Source organism: Thalassophryne amazonica, chromosome 14 (genome assembly GCF_902500255.1).
Source record: "Thalassophryne amazonica chromosome 14, fThaAma1.1, whole genome shotgun sequence".
In the NCBI taxonomy this organism is placed as follows: Eukaryota; Metazoa; Chordata; class Actinopteri; order Batrachoidiformes; family Batrachoididae; genus Thalassophryne; species Thalassophryne amazonica.
This window is the reverse complement of record NC_047116.1, coordinates 94760035-94775769: the sequence shown is the minus strand read 5'-3', so window position 1 is coordinate 94775769 and position 15735 is coordinate 94760035. Positions and strand designations below refer to the sequence as shown.

Here is a 15735-nt window from a genome sequence, read left to right as displayed (position 1 = left end):
TGTGTGTGTGTCCAAGTAAGTTTAATACTTTCCTGACATAATTTATCTAATTTATCTTATCTAATGTCATTTGATTTTACTGGCTCAATATCCAGGTCAAAATGTCATTTTAACACGTATTTTGCGATTATTTTTCTGAGTGTGTTCAGTCGTGAATCTCCATTGAAAATGCATTAACATCCGGGTACTTCATCAATATTTTGCCCGGTTAGGAGACGTCATGTCGCTGTCCATGAAGGGACGTTTTCGTTTCAAAGAAAAAAAATATACAGATAATATCATAAAATGCATTAAAATTGTAATCCTGCAAACTAATCCCCATTTTTACTAAATATACCTGTAATCTGAATGTCTTTTTTTCTGTATCTGTAGTGGAATACAGTTACCTTTTTTGTATCCTAATTAGGTAACGCCGTTACATGTATTCCGATACTCCCCAAGCCTGGGAATGGGTATGCCACAAAATGACAGGATTATGAAGGGTTTCCACCAATCGTCAGTTTGGATCCCAGAACACCAACATGGTGCTGAATCTGTCTCGCTATTTACTGTTTAAAAGTAAACAGTGGTTTATGTGTGAGATGAGTGCGCCCCCTTGTGTTGCTGCAGGCCAGCACCTCTGCCGTTTGTGGTTACCTCCAATACCAATCAGACTTCCAGTGCCTGGGCCTCCATCATGTGGTGCACCATGCTGACCACCAGCGAGCAGAAGGTACAGACATTAGAACGCCAGGCTCAGTGTGTGCATTTGGAGTTCTTTTTGGGTGCCCTAAAGTTGGTCAATGCATTTTATCATCATAATAATTTGGTTACTTATTTGTTTTCACAAAGTACACTGTAATGAAACTCTTAAATTTCTTCTAGAATCTGTCGTTATTTCTGAATCCACAAACTGTCACCTGGCAGCAGCTGGCTCCTGTTCTCAGCTGGCAGTTTCTGTCAGTCGGTAAACGAGCACTTGACGAAAACCAGCTTGCTGCACTGAAAGACAAATTTGTTGGTGAGTGTGGCTGCCTTTTTCTCCCGTAGGAGTGAGTCTCGATGTCCTCTACTGGCATCTTGGAAAAAAAGTATTTCACTTTTTGAGCAAACTGTTAAAAAAAAAAAAAAAAAAAAAAAAAAAAAAAAAAAGAGACATTCATGACGAAATGCCCCGTACACAGTATTATTTTCTATGCAAGTGCAGTAATATGTATTTGTATGGGGTGGGTGTTTGTGTTTGATGTAAACTGGGATATACAATGAAAAAAAAATTGGAAATTGGCATAATATTTATTTAGAGGATGTGACAAACAGTGACCATATAAAGTCGGTCACGGTTGCCAGCCTTAAAAACAAATGCAACCACTGGTGACCTTGAAACAGAGGTCAAGGTCACCGGCCTTCGAATCCATGCGAAGTACTCCTCCAAGGCATGTACCCACCAAGTAATGACGTTTTTGTGAGCATAGGTGCCGAGCTACGTTGTGGCGAACGAATTGTGGCCGGACAGACAGATAAACTGACGGAAGGACAGATGGACAACCGCCTCGCGGTGCAAGCGCCATGCGGGGCATAAAAATCAACACATCCTCTGTGACATCACCAAAACATTTCCTGAAGAGCCGACTTGAAGGTCTGATTCACTAAGATCCCAGATAACGAGTGCTAAATTACGTGGGCAATGCAAACTTTTTTACATTGGGGTGGAGACATTTTTGTGAGTGATTTACCGAAACTAACTGCACAGTTGAAAGTGGAGGGCGGTATGTAAGGATTTGTGGTCGTTAATGGCAGTACGCAAAATAAAATTAAATCAAGCACTTACAGGTACGAGGGGCGATTGAGAGGTTTGAGCCTGACCCAGAAAAGTAGGGTGTGGTTCTCCATATTTTGAATTCTGAGAAACCAACAACTACTCAACATTGCACCCAGTGAGTTAAAACTTCAGACATTCTCGAAATGTTACGCTGAAAGTGTGAATTATTATGCTGCATTCTTTAATCTTCATTCGGATCCCCATTTGCTGTTATCGAGTTAGCAGCTGCTCCTCCTGACATCCACATCTGAGAAAATACGACATTAAAACCAAACACAGCACACGCAACGATAACAAAACCAAAAAGCTCAGAGGTTTCCAACCCAAAAAAAGCCTACATAACACCTTTTCAAAGAAGCTTATCAAAATTAAATAAAACCTAAAATAACTGTGCATCAACTGTGTTCACGCTGGTACAAATCTGTTAGTTTGTAATGTGCTTCCTTAATAATAGATTAAAACTTGTCTTATGGAGTACTTCAGTGATTACATCAGCAGATCTATCTGTACTGTAAAACATTATTTTTACTCCATAATATGAGTCGCTGCTCCTCCACGTCGAAAGGAGTCAGTTGAGGTGGCTCGGGCATCTTTTCCGGATGCCCCCTGGACACCTCGCTGGAGAGGTGTTCCGGGCACGTCCCACTGGGAGGAGGCCCCGGGGAAGATCCAGGACACATTGGAGGGACTACATCTCTCGGCTGGCTTGGGAACGCCTTGGGGTTCCCCCGGAGGAGCTGGGGAGGTGTGTGTGGATCGGGAGGTCTGGGCGGCTTTGCTTGAGCTGCTGCCCCGCGACCCGACTCCGGATAAAGCGGAAGAAAATGGATGGATGGATATCTGTATCGTATTGGCCCCCCCAAAACAGCCATAGTGGTTGAGCTCCAGTGCAAATCTCACCTATTTGCATGTTCCCTCCCACAGTTTTGCACATTCAGGTGGGCAAATCCCAAATTGTAGATTCATGAAGGCAAACACGCTTAATAGACAAAATGTTATTTTATCCATTTGATAGACTCGGTCCTCAGTGCGCTCCACCTACCTCTTGCCAAACCTGTAAATGGGTGGAGCCTGGTCAGGCCTGGACAAATCAAAGCCCGAATACACCCACCTGTCTTGAACTTACCAATGTAGTCAAGGCTAACATGCTTGGTAGCCTAGATTTGGGTGATTGTTGGAACACATTTTAAACATGTGTTTCTGCAGAAAAGTTGGATATTTTAACATTGGGGGTGGGTGAGTGGGGGTACAGGAATGACTGTGTTTTGGAGTCGACCCTCAAATGGCCATTTGGCCAACTATTGGTTTTGGCACTTAAACAATGGCTTCATTTTCTAGCTCCCAAGGTTTCCGTGATCTCAACGTTTGATGGGTACTGTGGTGCCGTAATAACGCTCTTACCCAGCCAGAAGGCCATCAGTTCAAAGACAGTCTTTTACCAGTTTCTGGAGTTGCCACAGAAGGAGCATCTGGCATAAAACCTGTGTCAAATCTCCATGTAGGATATGTTGTTGAGACCCTGGGTAAAGTGGGAGGAGCTAAAAGAATACAAATGGGGGATTTAAGTTGATTTGGTGGTAAAATATCTGCAACTAGCTTTTGAGTAACTTCAAAAATAATTATAATTGATGCATACATTAATGTGAATGAGTCTGTAAATATATACTTTTTATCCCCCGGTATGAAATACAGGGGATAGACCAACCTGGTGTCACGGCCAGTCGTGATTCAGCAGCACGAAATACACATTAATCCACTGGTTTGTGATATTGTGACGAAAAGCGCCTAATTTTCGTCACGGCAGCACAAATTCATTCTAATTCATTCTGTGATGGCTGCATGAAATTAAGTGAAGTGGGGGGGGTCGGTGTTTATGGTTAGGGTGGGGGGAAAGAGTAAGATTAGGTTATGGTTAAGGTTAGAGTTGGGGTAGGAGCAGGGTTAGTAATAGTGAGTTAAAAAAAAAAAAAAAAAAAAAAACGTCACGAAAATTTGACTCATTTCGTCACAGGAGCACGAAACAAAAAAAAAAAAAAAAAACGTGAGCCTGGGCTGGATATAACGATCAACATGTCCGTCTGTCTGTCCATTTTTGCTTGTTGGCGCGATACCACAAGAACCAGTTGAGCAATTTCATTCATATTTAGCATAAGGGTGTACTGGGGTGATCCCCGACACCTGTCTATTAGGGTGACCTTGGGGTCAATTTCAAAGTCACAGCGAGATATTCAAGATATTGTTATTGCCATCCTTGTTAGCACAATACCTCAAGAACCAGTTGAGCAATTTCATTCATATTTAGCATAAAGGTGAACTTGGTGATTCCGCAACACTTTGTGCAACCTTTGGTGTTGTTACAGATCATCAAGATGGTCTCGTTCACTGGAAGACCTTCTCCAGTCCTAATGGTAGTGCTTGGATCTGGCTAGAAGGAATCTTGGATTTGATTGAAAAATCTTTGGTGGATCTATGGAAAGATGGGTGAGTTGCTCTCTTAATAACTGAAGCGCGAGCGCAGCCGACAATCGTCCCAGTCTTTGTTGTATCTCCTATGTGATTTTCAGGTGCATTATGGGTTTTGTGAGCCAAGAAGACGACACGGGGTTCTGTTGCAGGCAAGTCCAACTGGGACCTTTTTGCTCTCCGTTTTAGGCGAGAGCAGCAAAAGAAGGAAGCCATCTCCCATCAGCTGGGTCGATCACCTCCAACGGAGGTATGTTTCTGCACATGCACTGTATTGTTATGTAGACAAACTGTAGTGGTTTTATAGCAGTACAGTTATTTATCTTCATTGTGTTGGCCTGGACACCTTCAACCAAACTTTGTTTTATCTCATAGATCTAATTTCATTTGAAGCAACTTTTTCAAAACCTTTTAGAAAGAATTTGTAACATTCATTGTAAATGATTGTTAGCAAATTTCCGATTTGGTCTACTTCTTTTGTTACATCTTAGTCCCCGCACTCATGGTGGACACTGCAAACAGTTTGGGGGCTCGGTGGCTCAGGGAGATCATAATCCTCAAATGCAGCCGTTGGGTTAACCTGTCAACACGTGATTATTCTGTCCCGTGCGACCATCTGGGCCTCTTCTACTGACACAGTAACCAAGAAAAATACATCAGAGTCTGAGGGTACTGGACACTTTTCTGACATACACAGCCAGCATAGCGTCTATATGTTGGACACTACATGGGTTGTTTATGGTCTTCACATATTGAACAACCAGGTGACCTGATGTAGAAGTATTAGGCCACTGAACAAGACTTGATGGAATACGACAGAAAAAAGAAAGGAATTAATGGATAATGCTGCCTCGCCAAAATACTTGTGAAATGTTAAAAAAATAAAAATCAAGCTATAGATAACTAGAAGCCCTACATCCACACTGACCAAGAAGCAGCTGTAGGTTCTTATTCAGACATCTGTACAAAGATGGTGCCATCACCACTGCAGCTCAACTGGCTCCAAAAGAATCATTATATGGTTCCACAACTTATACCTACATCTGAATAACCACCCTTGACCCAGGAGTCTGGTTCAGGTATCATCTCAAACAGTTCTGCCAAGCATCAGGCACAACATAGTCTGGCAAAAATGAGAATATGGCCAGAATAAAGACCATCAACCCCAGGACTTGGCTTGTGACCAGAGCATTCTTAAGTCCCGTTTGAGACTGGAATAACCACAGTGGTGTCCTTGACTAAAGTCCTTAATTCCAAAGTTGCTCCTGGAGTGTTTTGCGTGGAGAACAGAGTAACATAAATATATATACAGTACGTCCAGAAAGTATTCACAGCGCTTCACTTTTTCCACATTTTATGTTACAGCCTTATTCCAAAATGGATGGAATATTTTTTTTCCTCAAAAGTCTACACACAACACCCCATAATGACAATGTGAAAAATGTTTTTTTTTCTTTGAGATTTTTGCAACTTTATTAAAAAAAAAATCCTAAGAAATCACATGTACATAAATATTCACAGCTTTTGCCATGAAGCTCAAAATTGAGCTCACATGCATCCTGTTTCCACTGATCATCCTTGAGATGTTTCTACAGGTTAATTGGAGTCCACCTGGGGTAAATTTAGTTGACTGGACATGATTTGGAAAGACACACACCTGTCTACATATAAGGTCCCACAGTTGACAGTCAGCGCACAAACCAAGCATGAAGTCAAAGGAATTGTCTGTAGACCTCTGAGACAGGATTGTCTTGAGGCACAAATCTGGGGAAGGGTACAGAAACATTTTTGCTGCTTTGAAGGTCCTAATGAGCACAGTGGCCTCCATCATCTGTAAATGTAAGATGTTCAAATCCACCAGGACTCTTCCTAGACCTGGCCGCCCGTCTAAGCTGAGCGATCAGGGGAGAATGGCCTTAGTCAGGGAGGTGACTTCGAAGCCGATGGTCACTCTGTCAGAGCTGCAGCATTCTTCTGTGGAGAGAGGAGAACCTTCCAGAAGGACAATCATTTCTGCAGCAATCCACCAATCAGGCCTGTATGGTAGAGTGTCTAGGCAGAAGCCACTCCTTAGTAAAAGGCACATGGCAGCCCACCTGGAGTTTGACAAAAGGTACCTGAAGGACTCTCAGACCAGGAGAAACAAAATTCTCTGGTCTGAGACACAGATTGAACTCTTTGGCATCATGTTTGGAGGAAACCAGGCACCATCCCTACAGTGAAGCATGGTGGTGGCAGCATCATGCTGTGGGGATGTTTTTCAGCAGCAGGAACTGGGAGACTAGTCAGGATTGAGGGAAAGATGAATGCAGCAATGTACAGAGTCATCCTGGATGAAAACCTGCTCCAGAGCGCTCTTGACCTCAGACTGGTGTGACTGTTCATCTTTCAGCAGGACAATGACCCTAAGCACACAGCCAAGCTATCAAAGGAGTGGCTTCAGGACAACTCTGTGAATGTCCTGAGTGGCCCCAGCCAGAGCCCAGACCTGAATCTGACTTATCTACGGAGAGATCTGAAAATGGCTGTGCACCGACACTCCCCATCCAACCTGATGGAGCTTGAGAGTTGCTGCAAAGAGGAATGGACCAATCAGACCAAAGATAGGTGCACCAAGTTTGTGGCATCATAGTCAAGAAGACTTGAGGCTGAAACTGCTGCCAAAGGTGCATCAACAAAGTATTGACCAAAGACTGTGAATACTTATGTGATTCCTTAGTTTTTATTTTTAAGAAATTTGCAAAAAATCTCATAAAAACATTTTTCACATTGTCATTATGGGGTGTTGTGAGTAGAATTTTGAGGGGGAAAAAACAAATTTACTTCATTTTGGAATAAGGCTGTAACATAAAATGTGGAAAAAGTTGTGCTGCAAAGAGGAATGGACCAAACTGCCCAAAGATAGATACACCAAGCTTGTGGCATCATATTCATGAAGACTTGAGGATGTAATTGCTGCCAGAGGTGCGTCAACAAAGTATTGAGCAAAGGCTGTGAATACTTATGGACATGTGATTTCTTAGTTTATTCTTAATACATTTGCGCGAAAAAAAAAAAAAACTTTTCATGTTGTCATTATGGGGTGTTGTGAGTAGAAATTTGAGGGGGAAAAAAATGAATCGATGCTATTTTGGAATAAGGCTATAACATAACAAAATGTGGAAAAAGTGAAGCGCTGAGAAGACATTCTGGATGCACTGTACGAGTGTGTGTGTGTACATACATACATATATATCCTCCTCCCCCTTTGTGCAGAGTCCTACGTTCATCCCGTTGATCCATACACCAAGAAGGAGCTGTCTGTGATGTCACTGGTGGACATTATTTACCATTACAGTGTGACGGACCGGATGAACACAACCAGGAATCCTCTCCTTTACCTGTACCCAGATCTCCACAAAGATGCTGCCTTTGGGCGCTACCGCGCCGTTCCTGGTACTGTCAGTTTTCCTGAATGCATCCAAAGAATAGGACGTAATTACTTCATTCACCATATGTCATAATTAAGCACACGACAGGGCTGCTAACAGTAATCTCAGGACTGAGGATTGATGATGGTCTGGACTTTCTTGTTGAAGCTGCTGCATCTGATAACTTGTACGTTCATCCACACAGAATCAACATCATCTATAACTGTTGACGGTTATGTGAAGAGAAAACACCTCCTGTCGTCCGTGTGAGTACAAAATATTTTTGTCAAATAAAATTTGCACACTCATGAAGAGATATTTGACTTAAAAACACTGAGGGGTACATCCTGAGTGGGGCAGCATCAGAGCCAAGACGTCCTGTATGATATGAGACGTCTCTTCAACACTGCCTTGAGGCCTGGGATAGTGCCTAAGGAGTGGCAAACTGGGGTGGTGGTCGCCATATTTAAAAAAGGGGGACTAGAGTGTGTGTGTGTGGGTGTGTGTGTGTGTGTTGTGTGTGTGTGTGTGGTGTGTGTGTGTGTGTGTGTGTGTGTGGTGTGTGTGTGTGTGTGTGTGTGTGTGTGTGTGTGTGTGTGTGTGTGTGTGTGAGAGACAATTACAGGGACATCACACTACTCAGCTTCCCTGGTAAAGTCTACTCCAGGGTGCTGGAAAGGAGGGTTCGGCTGATAGTCGAACCTCTGAGGAGGAACAAAGCGGGTTCCGTCCTGGTCGTGGAACAATTGGACACCGCAGTCTCGTTTGAGGGTGGGCACTAAAGGGGTAAAATATGACGCATATGATGTAATTTCTCTACTTCCAGGGGACCAACCACGGCATTTTCAGTGGGTTTTTGGGCAAATTGCATGCAAACAAAGTGAAAATGCAAAGAAAAGTGATGATGCGGTGGAAAAGTGGACATGTGTTGCAGTTTGTTTATGACCTGGAGCACAAACGTGTCGAGGTGGTTTTGCAGGCGAGAAAATGTGGCTACGCTGGTTAGCTGTGTAAGCCAGCTGAAGTGATTTGGGCATCTGGTAAGGATGCCTCCTTGGCACCTCCCTAGGGAGGTGTTCCAGGCATGTCCAGCTGGGAGGAGACCCCGGGGAAGATCCAGGACAAGGTGGAGAGATTATATCTCCACACTGAACTGGGAACACCTCTGGATCCCCCAGTCACAGGTGGTCAATGTGGCCCAGGAAGGGGAAGTCTGGGGTCCACTGCTGGAGCTGTTGCCCCACGACCCGATCCTGGATAAGCAGTTGAAGATGAGTGAGCGAGTAAAGTTGTGACCACATTACATTTGATTGAGATTATTTTGAGCTGTGATGCCTCGGTTCATCCCCAGTGGCTCAGGACAATCTGACATAACAGTTTGAAGAAAAAGGTCTAACTGCTTGCTGTAACTTACAGCTGAAGTAACACAAGAAGGTCTTATGGCAATAAACATGTTTATTTTGGCTCTAAAGGTTGGACATTTTAACATGGACTCCTATGGCAATGTACTTTGTTTTGGAATCAGCCTCAAGTGGCCAGTCAAGGAACTGCAACTTTTGTACTTTGTACTACTTTTGGCTTATTTCTGTTTAAAAAAAAATACACAGGGGAAAAACAAAGCACAGGAACTGAGCTGATTTTTAGTCTAAATACCGGATACCAGGCCAGTTGTTAGTCACCGCTGATCACAGTAATCTTTCAATAAACCTGAGAAATGAGTAAAACGTTCTCAGCAAGTATTAAATTACTTCAGGTGGTATCTCACTGACCTGAGAACACCATTCCTGAGGGACTTCCCAAAATTTCACAAAGTGTTCACAGGGTTGGCAGTCTCCTTGTGTGAGTTGCAGGGCATCACTCAAATTTTGAACATGAGCAAAAAATTTGCGTGACAGTTTCTCATATAGTCAGTCGTTGCAGCCTTCACAGGTGCAAAATGATTTTGCTGCAGCACCTGTGACATTGGTGCAGTATGTGTGCAAACTACTTATGAATTTTGGCCTCAACTTCGCCGACAGTTTGCATATGGATTCAGTGAGATTCCGACTGAAAAATGTCACTAGTCACGTGTTTTGTTGCAAATTTGTCTCAAACTACTTGCCAACAGTTACAGCCCAGTGAGATGGCACCCTTCCATGTCTGAACAGCACTATGAAAATGTGTAAACTTTTTTTTATATAGATGTGACCAGTTGTTTCCATTGTCATTAAAATGTAAAATGTTAAATTTCCAGTGAAAAAAAGCACATTTGAGAATTGTGTCTGAAGGAAGTTGCAAACTCTGCCAGATTAAGAAAATACATTACTTTGTAGATTTACAGTTTAACACATGATTCTGGAAAGAGAACACAAATTACCATTTTTTTTTATTATATAAGATGCAGTTTTATCACGGGTTTGGGTGGTCCTGTGACCGACAAATTACGCATTTCTTACTAATACTAATTATAATTATTTATTTGGACTTTCTCGGGAAACAAAGCACTAAACAAAATAAACTCATGATAAAAGAATAAACGCCAAAAAGGATAAGTGCACAACAACAATGCACAAAAATCCCAAATTAAACAGCTGATTATGCAGAATCAAGGTACGACTTGTACTCCGGAAGATATGGCATTTTGTAAATCAAACTGAAAATTGTTCTGAAAATGAATAATAATTTTGTGAATCCCCACCCCCACCAGTGACCTGACGCCACCGCCATCTCCACCCACAGACCTGCCCACGATGGATGACTCTGACATGGATGTAGACCCTGTGGTGGGTTTGAAATTTCAAGCCTCTTTTCTTTCTGTCCCCTCTGAGATGTAACATGGCTCCAGTCATATATAGAACATCATGCCCTCACACTCGTATCTGTGAAGATACTCTTCTGAATAGTGTAACGGAACAGTAATACAAGGTAGACACTTGATACTTACACCATAGGTACCCCTTGGGGAGCAGACGAGCTGATTAGACTTTATGGTGGTTTGGTGCACAATAATGAGAATCATCTTTCTTTATATCAGGTTTTATGATTTGTTTGTCTTCTTGCAGGTTGAGAGCCGTTATGTGGTTCAAGACCTTTTCCCTGCAGTCCTGGACGTTTTTCCACTGAGTCCACAGAGTGCGCCGAGTGTTGGAGAAACCTCTGGCTTTGTCCTCTAAATTGTACATTTGCTGTCATATTGTTTTGTATGTTATAAATAACTGTACAGATCCTTTTAAAAAAAAACTGTCATCTCCAGATTCATAATGATTTGTGACTGTTTGTGTGTTTGGCTGATAACAGGAATACACCTCCTGTATTTTTGTAGTAATTAGTTTTGGTGTGACCGCCATACTCTCTGCAGGTTTTTGGACCGTCTCTATGCCAACGCTGAGTTGAGGATGTGAAGATTGTGTGTTTACGTTCACTCAGATTTGTCCATACGGAAGATGTGTTCACTGGCTGTCGTAATGAGTGATGTAGAAGGAAAGCAGACAGTCCCCATCCTGCTTAATATCTGGAAGTCTTATATAAATGAATGTCAAGGTTAAAATACACAAAACGTGCAGAGAACTATGTGATGAGAAGAAAAAATACAAGTGACCTTTCCCCCAAATGCAACAATCAGTCTGTAAAATAAAACTTTAGCAATTAAACATTGAGATACATTCTGGATACAGGTTCTGCATGACACCACTGGAGGGGCTGCTGGTGGAAGTCAGGCGAACATTATGAAACCAGTCACATGTGCACGGACACGTAGCCCGTTCCTTAAACGCACCACAGTCTGCACACTGCAAGTAAATGTTTTTCTGTTCACGCCACAAAACTACTTCAGTCAGAATATTACCCACGTGGAAGTAGCACTAGACTTTAATGCAATATATACTTTGTGATATAAAAAAAAACTGTACAAATTGTTACACTATCTGGTATGTATTGGTGAAAATGATCAAGACTTAAATGTTTTATTTAATGTATAATTTTTTAATCACATTTTAATGGCTCAACAATAAATTGTTACTGATGGATCATAGTGTGTAGTTTTTTTAAGATATGTACACAATTTTATTTCATTCATCAGATTTTAGACTGAGGCTCAATTTTCTATTGCGAGTCTGGCAAAATCCTAAATATGATCTTTCAACACCTGTAAACAAAATGAGACTTAAAGCAAGCAACACAACTAAGTTTTTGGTTGGCAATCCACCTTTTTTAATCAAAAGTTAACTTCTCATGAATAAACAGTTGAGACCTTGACATAAGGATTCTTTGTCGCCATCTATTGGTCAACATGAGCATTTCAGGGCTTGTGGTACATTTCCTACTTAAAACCCAAAATTCAATCAAAAGGGTGTTTATATATCAGAAAGGCCTGATAGGTTTTTTTTTTTTTTTTGGCAGGCAGATCTTTGACCTCACAGTATTAATGTACAAAGCTTTTGATTTTGGGTTTAAACACAACTTACGAGGTCTATTAGAAAAGTATCCAACCTTATTTTTTTCAAAAACCATATGGATTTGAATCACGTGATTACATCAGACATGCTTGAACCCTCGTGGGCATGCGAGTTTTTTTCAAGTTGAAAACTTCCACATTTCAGGCTCTGTTGACCCAGTAAGTCGTCAGAGAACAGAGAACTTTCAGAAGAAGTCGGCATGAGTTTATTCGGACATTCCATTGTTAACGGACATTTTGTAATGAAAGAACGTGTGGGCAGAGTCGCATGTAGGGCCGGACCCAACCGCGGGGAGTTGCGACAGGAAAAACACCTCCGTTGGAAACCTTAACGGGCAAGTTGGAACATGCCCAAGCTGTTAAACAATTTGTTACTTGTTGAAAGCCATCAAAAGCCGCCTGAATTTTACAAATGGTTAACACGGTGCTTTTCCTGTCGCGGCGCACACAGATTTGCTGAGTCGTCATGGAAACGACTCGGTGAATTTGCGCGCACGTCTTTCATTTAAAAATGTCCTTAAAAAGTGGAATGTCCACATAAAGTCCTCATGCCGGCCTCTTCTGAATCTTTTCTGTTCTCTCACGACGTCCTGGGTGAATTAAACCTTAAATTAGGATGCTTTCAGCTAGAAACAGGCCGACGACGGCGCCTGGAAGCGCTGCACGACGCCCCGCTCTGTGGAAAGTCCTTACACCGACAAACACCCCATAATCTCTCATCAGCCGTTAAACTTTTCACCGAAAACCAGCTTAATTTCTTGAATAGTGTCCACTCGGATATTCCTCACAGGTCCAGAAACAATTTTGATAAAGCAACGTGCGCTGTCTCGAGCAGCGTGTGAAGCAAAGGAATTCAGCCGAGAGGGCGGGACCACATCTCACTCAAGGCCTGCCCACAGGGAAATGACGTCAACACGCATGAAAAAACTCATGCATGCGCACGAGGGTTCAAGCATGATTGGTGTAATCGCACGTCATTCAAATCCATATAGATAAAAAAAGGGTCGGTTTATTATCTAATAGACCTCGTACAGTTGTGAAAGTTTATAATTTCCAATTTTTCATTATGTAACATAAGAGGTCTGTCCATAAAGTATCGTACCTTTTTATTTATTTTTTTAAACTATATGGATTTGATTCATATGTTTTCACGTCAGACATGCTTGAACCCTCGTGCGCATGCGTGAGTTTTTCCACGCCTGTCGGTGACGTCATTCGCCTGTGAGCACGCCTTGTGGAAGGAGTGGTCCCGCTCCGTCGTTGGATTTTCATTGTCTGGAAATGGCGGAATGATTTGGGGGTTTTTTCCATCAGAATTTTTTCAGACGCTGTTAGAGACTGGCACCTGGAAACCATTCGAAAAATTTATCTGGCTTTTGGTGAAAATTTTACGGGCTTCACAGAGAATGTCTGTTAGTACAGCTTTAAGGACAGCTTTAAGGACCCCTTTGAGGACGCTCGGCCCAAGCCACCAGACCATTTCTAAGCTGATGGCTCTGTGGATACGAGACTGTCATGAGCAATTTCTCTGGTTATCACAAGAGCTGGACATCAGCCATTTTCCGGCAGATTTCACTTTTAACAAGAGATTTTGTCATGGAAAGCCACGCGGAGGTTTCGCGCGTCAGACTGATTCGCTTTGGAAGCGAGACAAAGGAACACCTCCATTTCGGCGCGTCAGAGGACAAGTTTGGACATGTCTATCTCGGCTTTCAATGCTTACCAGTCCAGTAAGTATCAGTGAAATTGTGGAGAACTGGACATTTAATCAAAATCTACGTTAGAAATAAATAGAATTCCAAACACAAAGTATCATTAAAAGTATGACTCGGTGGTTAAAACAGAGAATCAGTTTATTTATAAGGTCTACATTTTGTTGGACATAAATTCCATGAGACGATCGCATCTGTTGATGCTTGCAATGGTCCTAGAGAGTTATAGCCTGTCTGTTATGTCTTCATCAGATTGAGTGTAAGACGTTTCTGAGATGCCGAGATCTCAGGACCACTGAAAACACTAATGGACATGACCGGCTCATGGAATGGCCCATTTCTTATTTGTATTTTCAAGAAGCTTTTATTGTTGTTGGACATTTTTCCATTTGCAGGACATAATGTGCTTGTAGGACACATGGTGTCAGAACAGGGTGTGGCAGCAGCTCATTTAACAGGCACCAAACATTTCAGAACGTATTTCTTCCCGTCTCTCCCTCCTCTGGTCCTGCCGGTGGATTGCTGAGTGCTGATTGTGGACGCCTCTAGCAGCTGTCACACCTGCACCTCATCTACCAGTCTACTTAAACACAGGCGTTCCTCTCGAGCTTCACCAGATTATTCCATCTTCCGTGCAGAACCTCTGCCCCCCCATGTGTCAAGTATTTTCTCAGTTACTTCCTTCCTACGACAGTGTTTTCCAGATTCTAAAACCTGTTTTTTTTTCCTCCAGTACTATCCTGCTGCCACAGCTAAATGCCTGATATCCCACCTGGTCTCGGTAAAACTTCTCAGCCCAGTGTCTTCTCTTCCTCTCATTCTTCTGCTGCAGTTTTTCCATCAATAAACCTGTTTACCTTTTAATGGTGTCACTTCTCATTTTGGGTCCTTAACCTGGTGCCTTGGTGGTTTCAGAACGGACCCCAACACCTCCAAATTGTTCAAACTGAAGTAACAAATTGAAAGATATGCTTAAAGGAAGCATATTTTGAGAAAAAAAAAAAATTATATATATTTTTATAAAGTTTTTAAGCTCATGAGGTGATTTTTCAGGAGATTCTAACGCATTATTTCAAAAAACAGGAATGGAAACACTTCACTATTACAGGTCATGCGACATACAGTCATGTGACATTCTAAAATTCACAACACTACATGTTAATGAAGTACGAGACAAACATGATAAGAGATGATCTTACAGCAATACTGGACCAGTCTTTTGGGGAGGTGGTGGTCTAGTGGTAAAGTGTTGGGTTTGAGACCAAAGGATCTCATTTCAAATCCCAGCCAAACCGGAAAAAACCTTAATCCCCTAGGTCAGGGGTGCCCAAGTTCGGTCCTCGAGATCTACCGTCCTGACACTCTTAGTTGTCTCTCTGCTCCAACACACCTGAATCCAATGAAAGGCTCATTAAAAGTTTGCTAACAAGTCTTTCATTGGATTCAGGTGTGTTGGAGCAGGGAAACAACTAAGTGTCAGGAAGGTAGATCTCGAGGACCGAACTTGGGCAATCCTGCCCTAGTTGCTCCTGGTGTGTAGTGAGCACCTTGCATGGCAGCACCCTGACATTAGGGTGAATGTGAGTCATTATTGTAAAGTTCTTTGAGTGTCTGTTGCAGATAGAAAAGTGCTCCATTTTACCATATAGACTTAAAAAAAAAAAACAACAATAAAATGGCAATATGTCCCAGAAATTAGCCTTCCATCAGAATTACCACTGGAATTAAAAGAGTTCTTGTGAGAGTCTAACAAGAATTAAAGTTCTCGCAAGAGGACAAAACCCAGCAGTGGCATTCAGAAACAAAAATCTTTTGGTCCCTCTTAAACTGCCATTCTGAAAATGTCACTGTTTTTGCTCAAATCTGTTTTGGAAACATGGCTACTGCCTACAGATTATTTTTGTCTACAAATCTAAAGTG

At 42.1% G+C, this 15735-nt stretch overlaps 1 protein-coding gene across 1 annotated transcript in view; it reads left to right on the top strand.

The window, feature by feature from the left end:
* The window catches only part of LOC117524334 (signal transducer and activator of transcription 1-like), a 63370-nt gene extending 52517 nt beyond the window's left edge, over positions 1-10853 (top strand). The window contains 10 exon segments of the mRNA XM_034186094.1: positions 615-712; positions 865-1000; positions 4159-4279; positions 4363-4384; positions 4387-4500; positions 4502-4511; positions 7517-7696; positions 7877-7937; positions 10358-10433; positions 10713-10853. Coding sequence (XP_034041985.1) covers positions 615-712; positions 865-1000; positions 4159-4279; positions 4363-4384; positions 4387-4500; positions 4502-4511; positions 7517-7696; positions 7877-7937; positions 10358-10433; positions 10713-10823 — 929 coding nt within the window. The 3' untranslated portion in view covers positions 10824-10853.
* The last annotated feature ends 4882 nt before the right edge of the window (positions 10854-15735 follow it).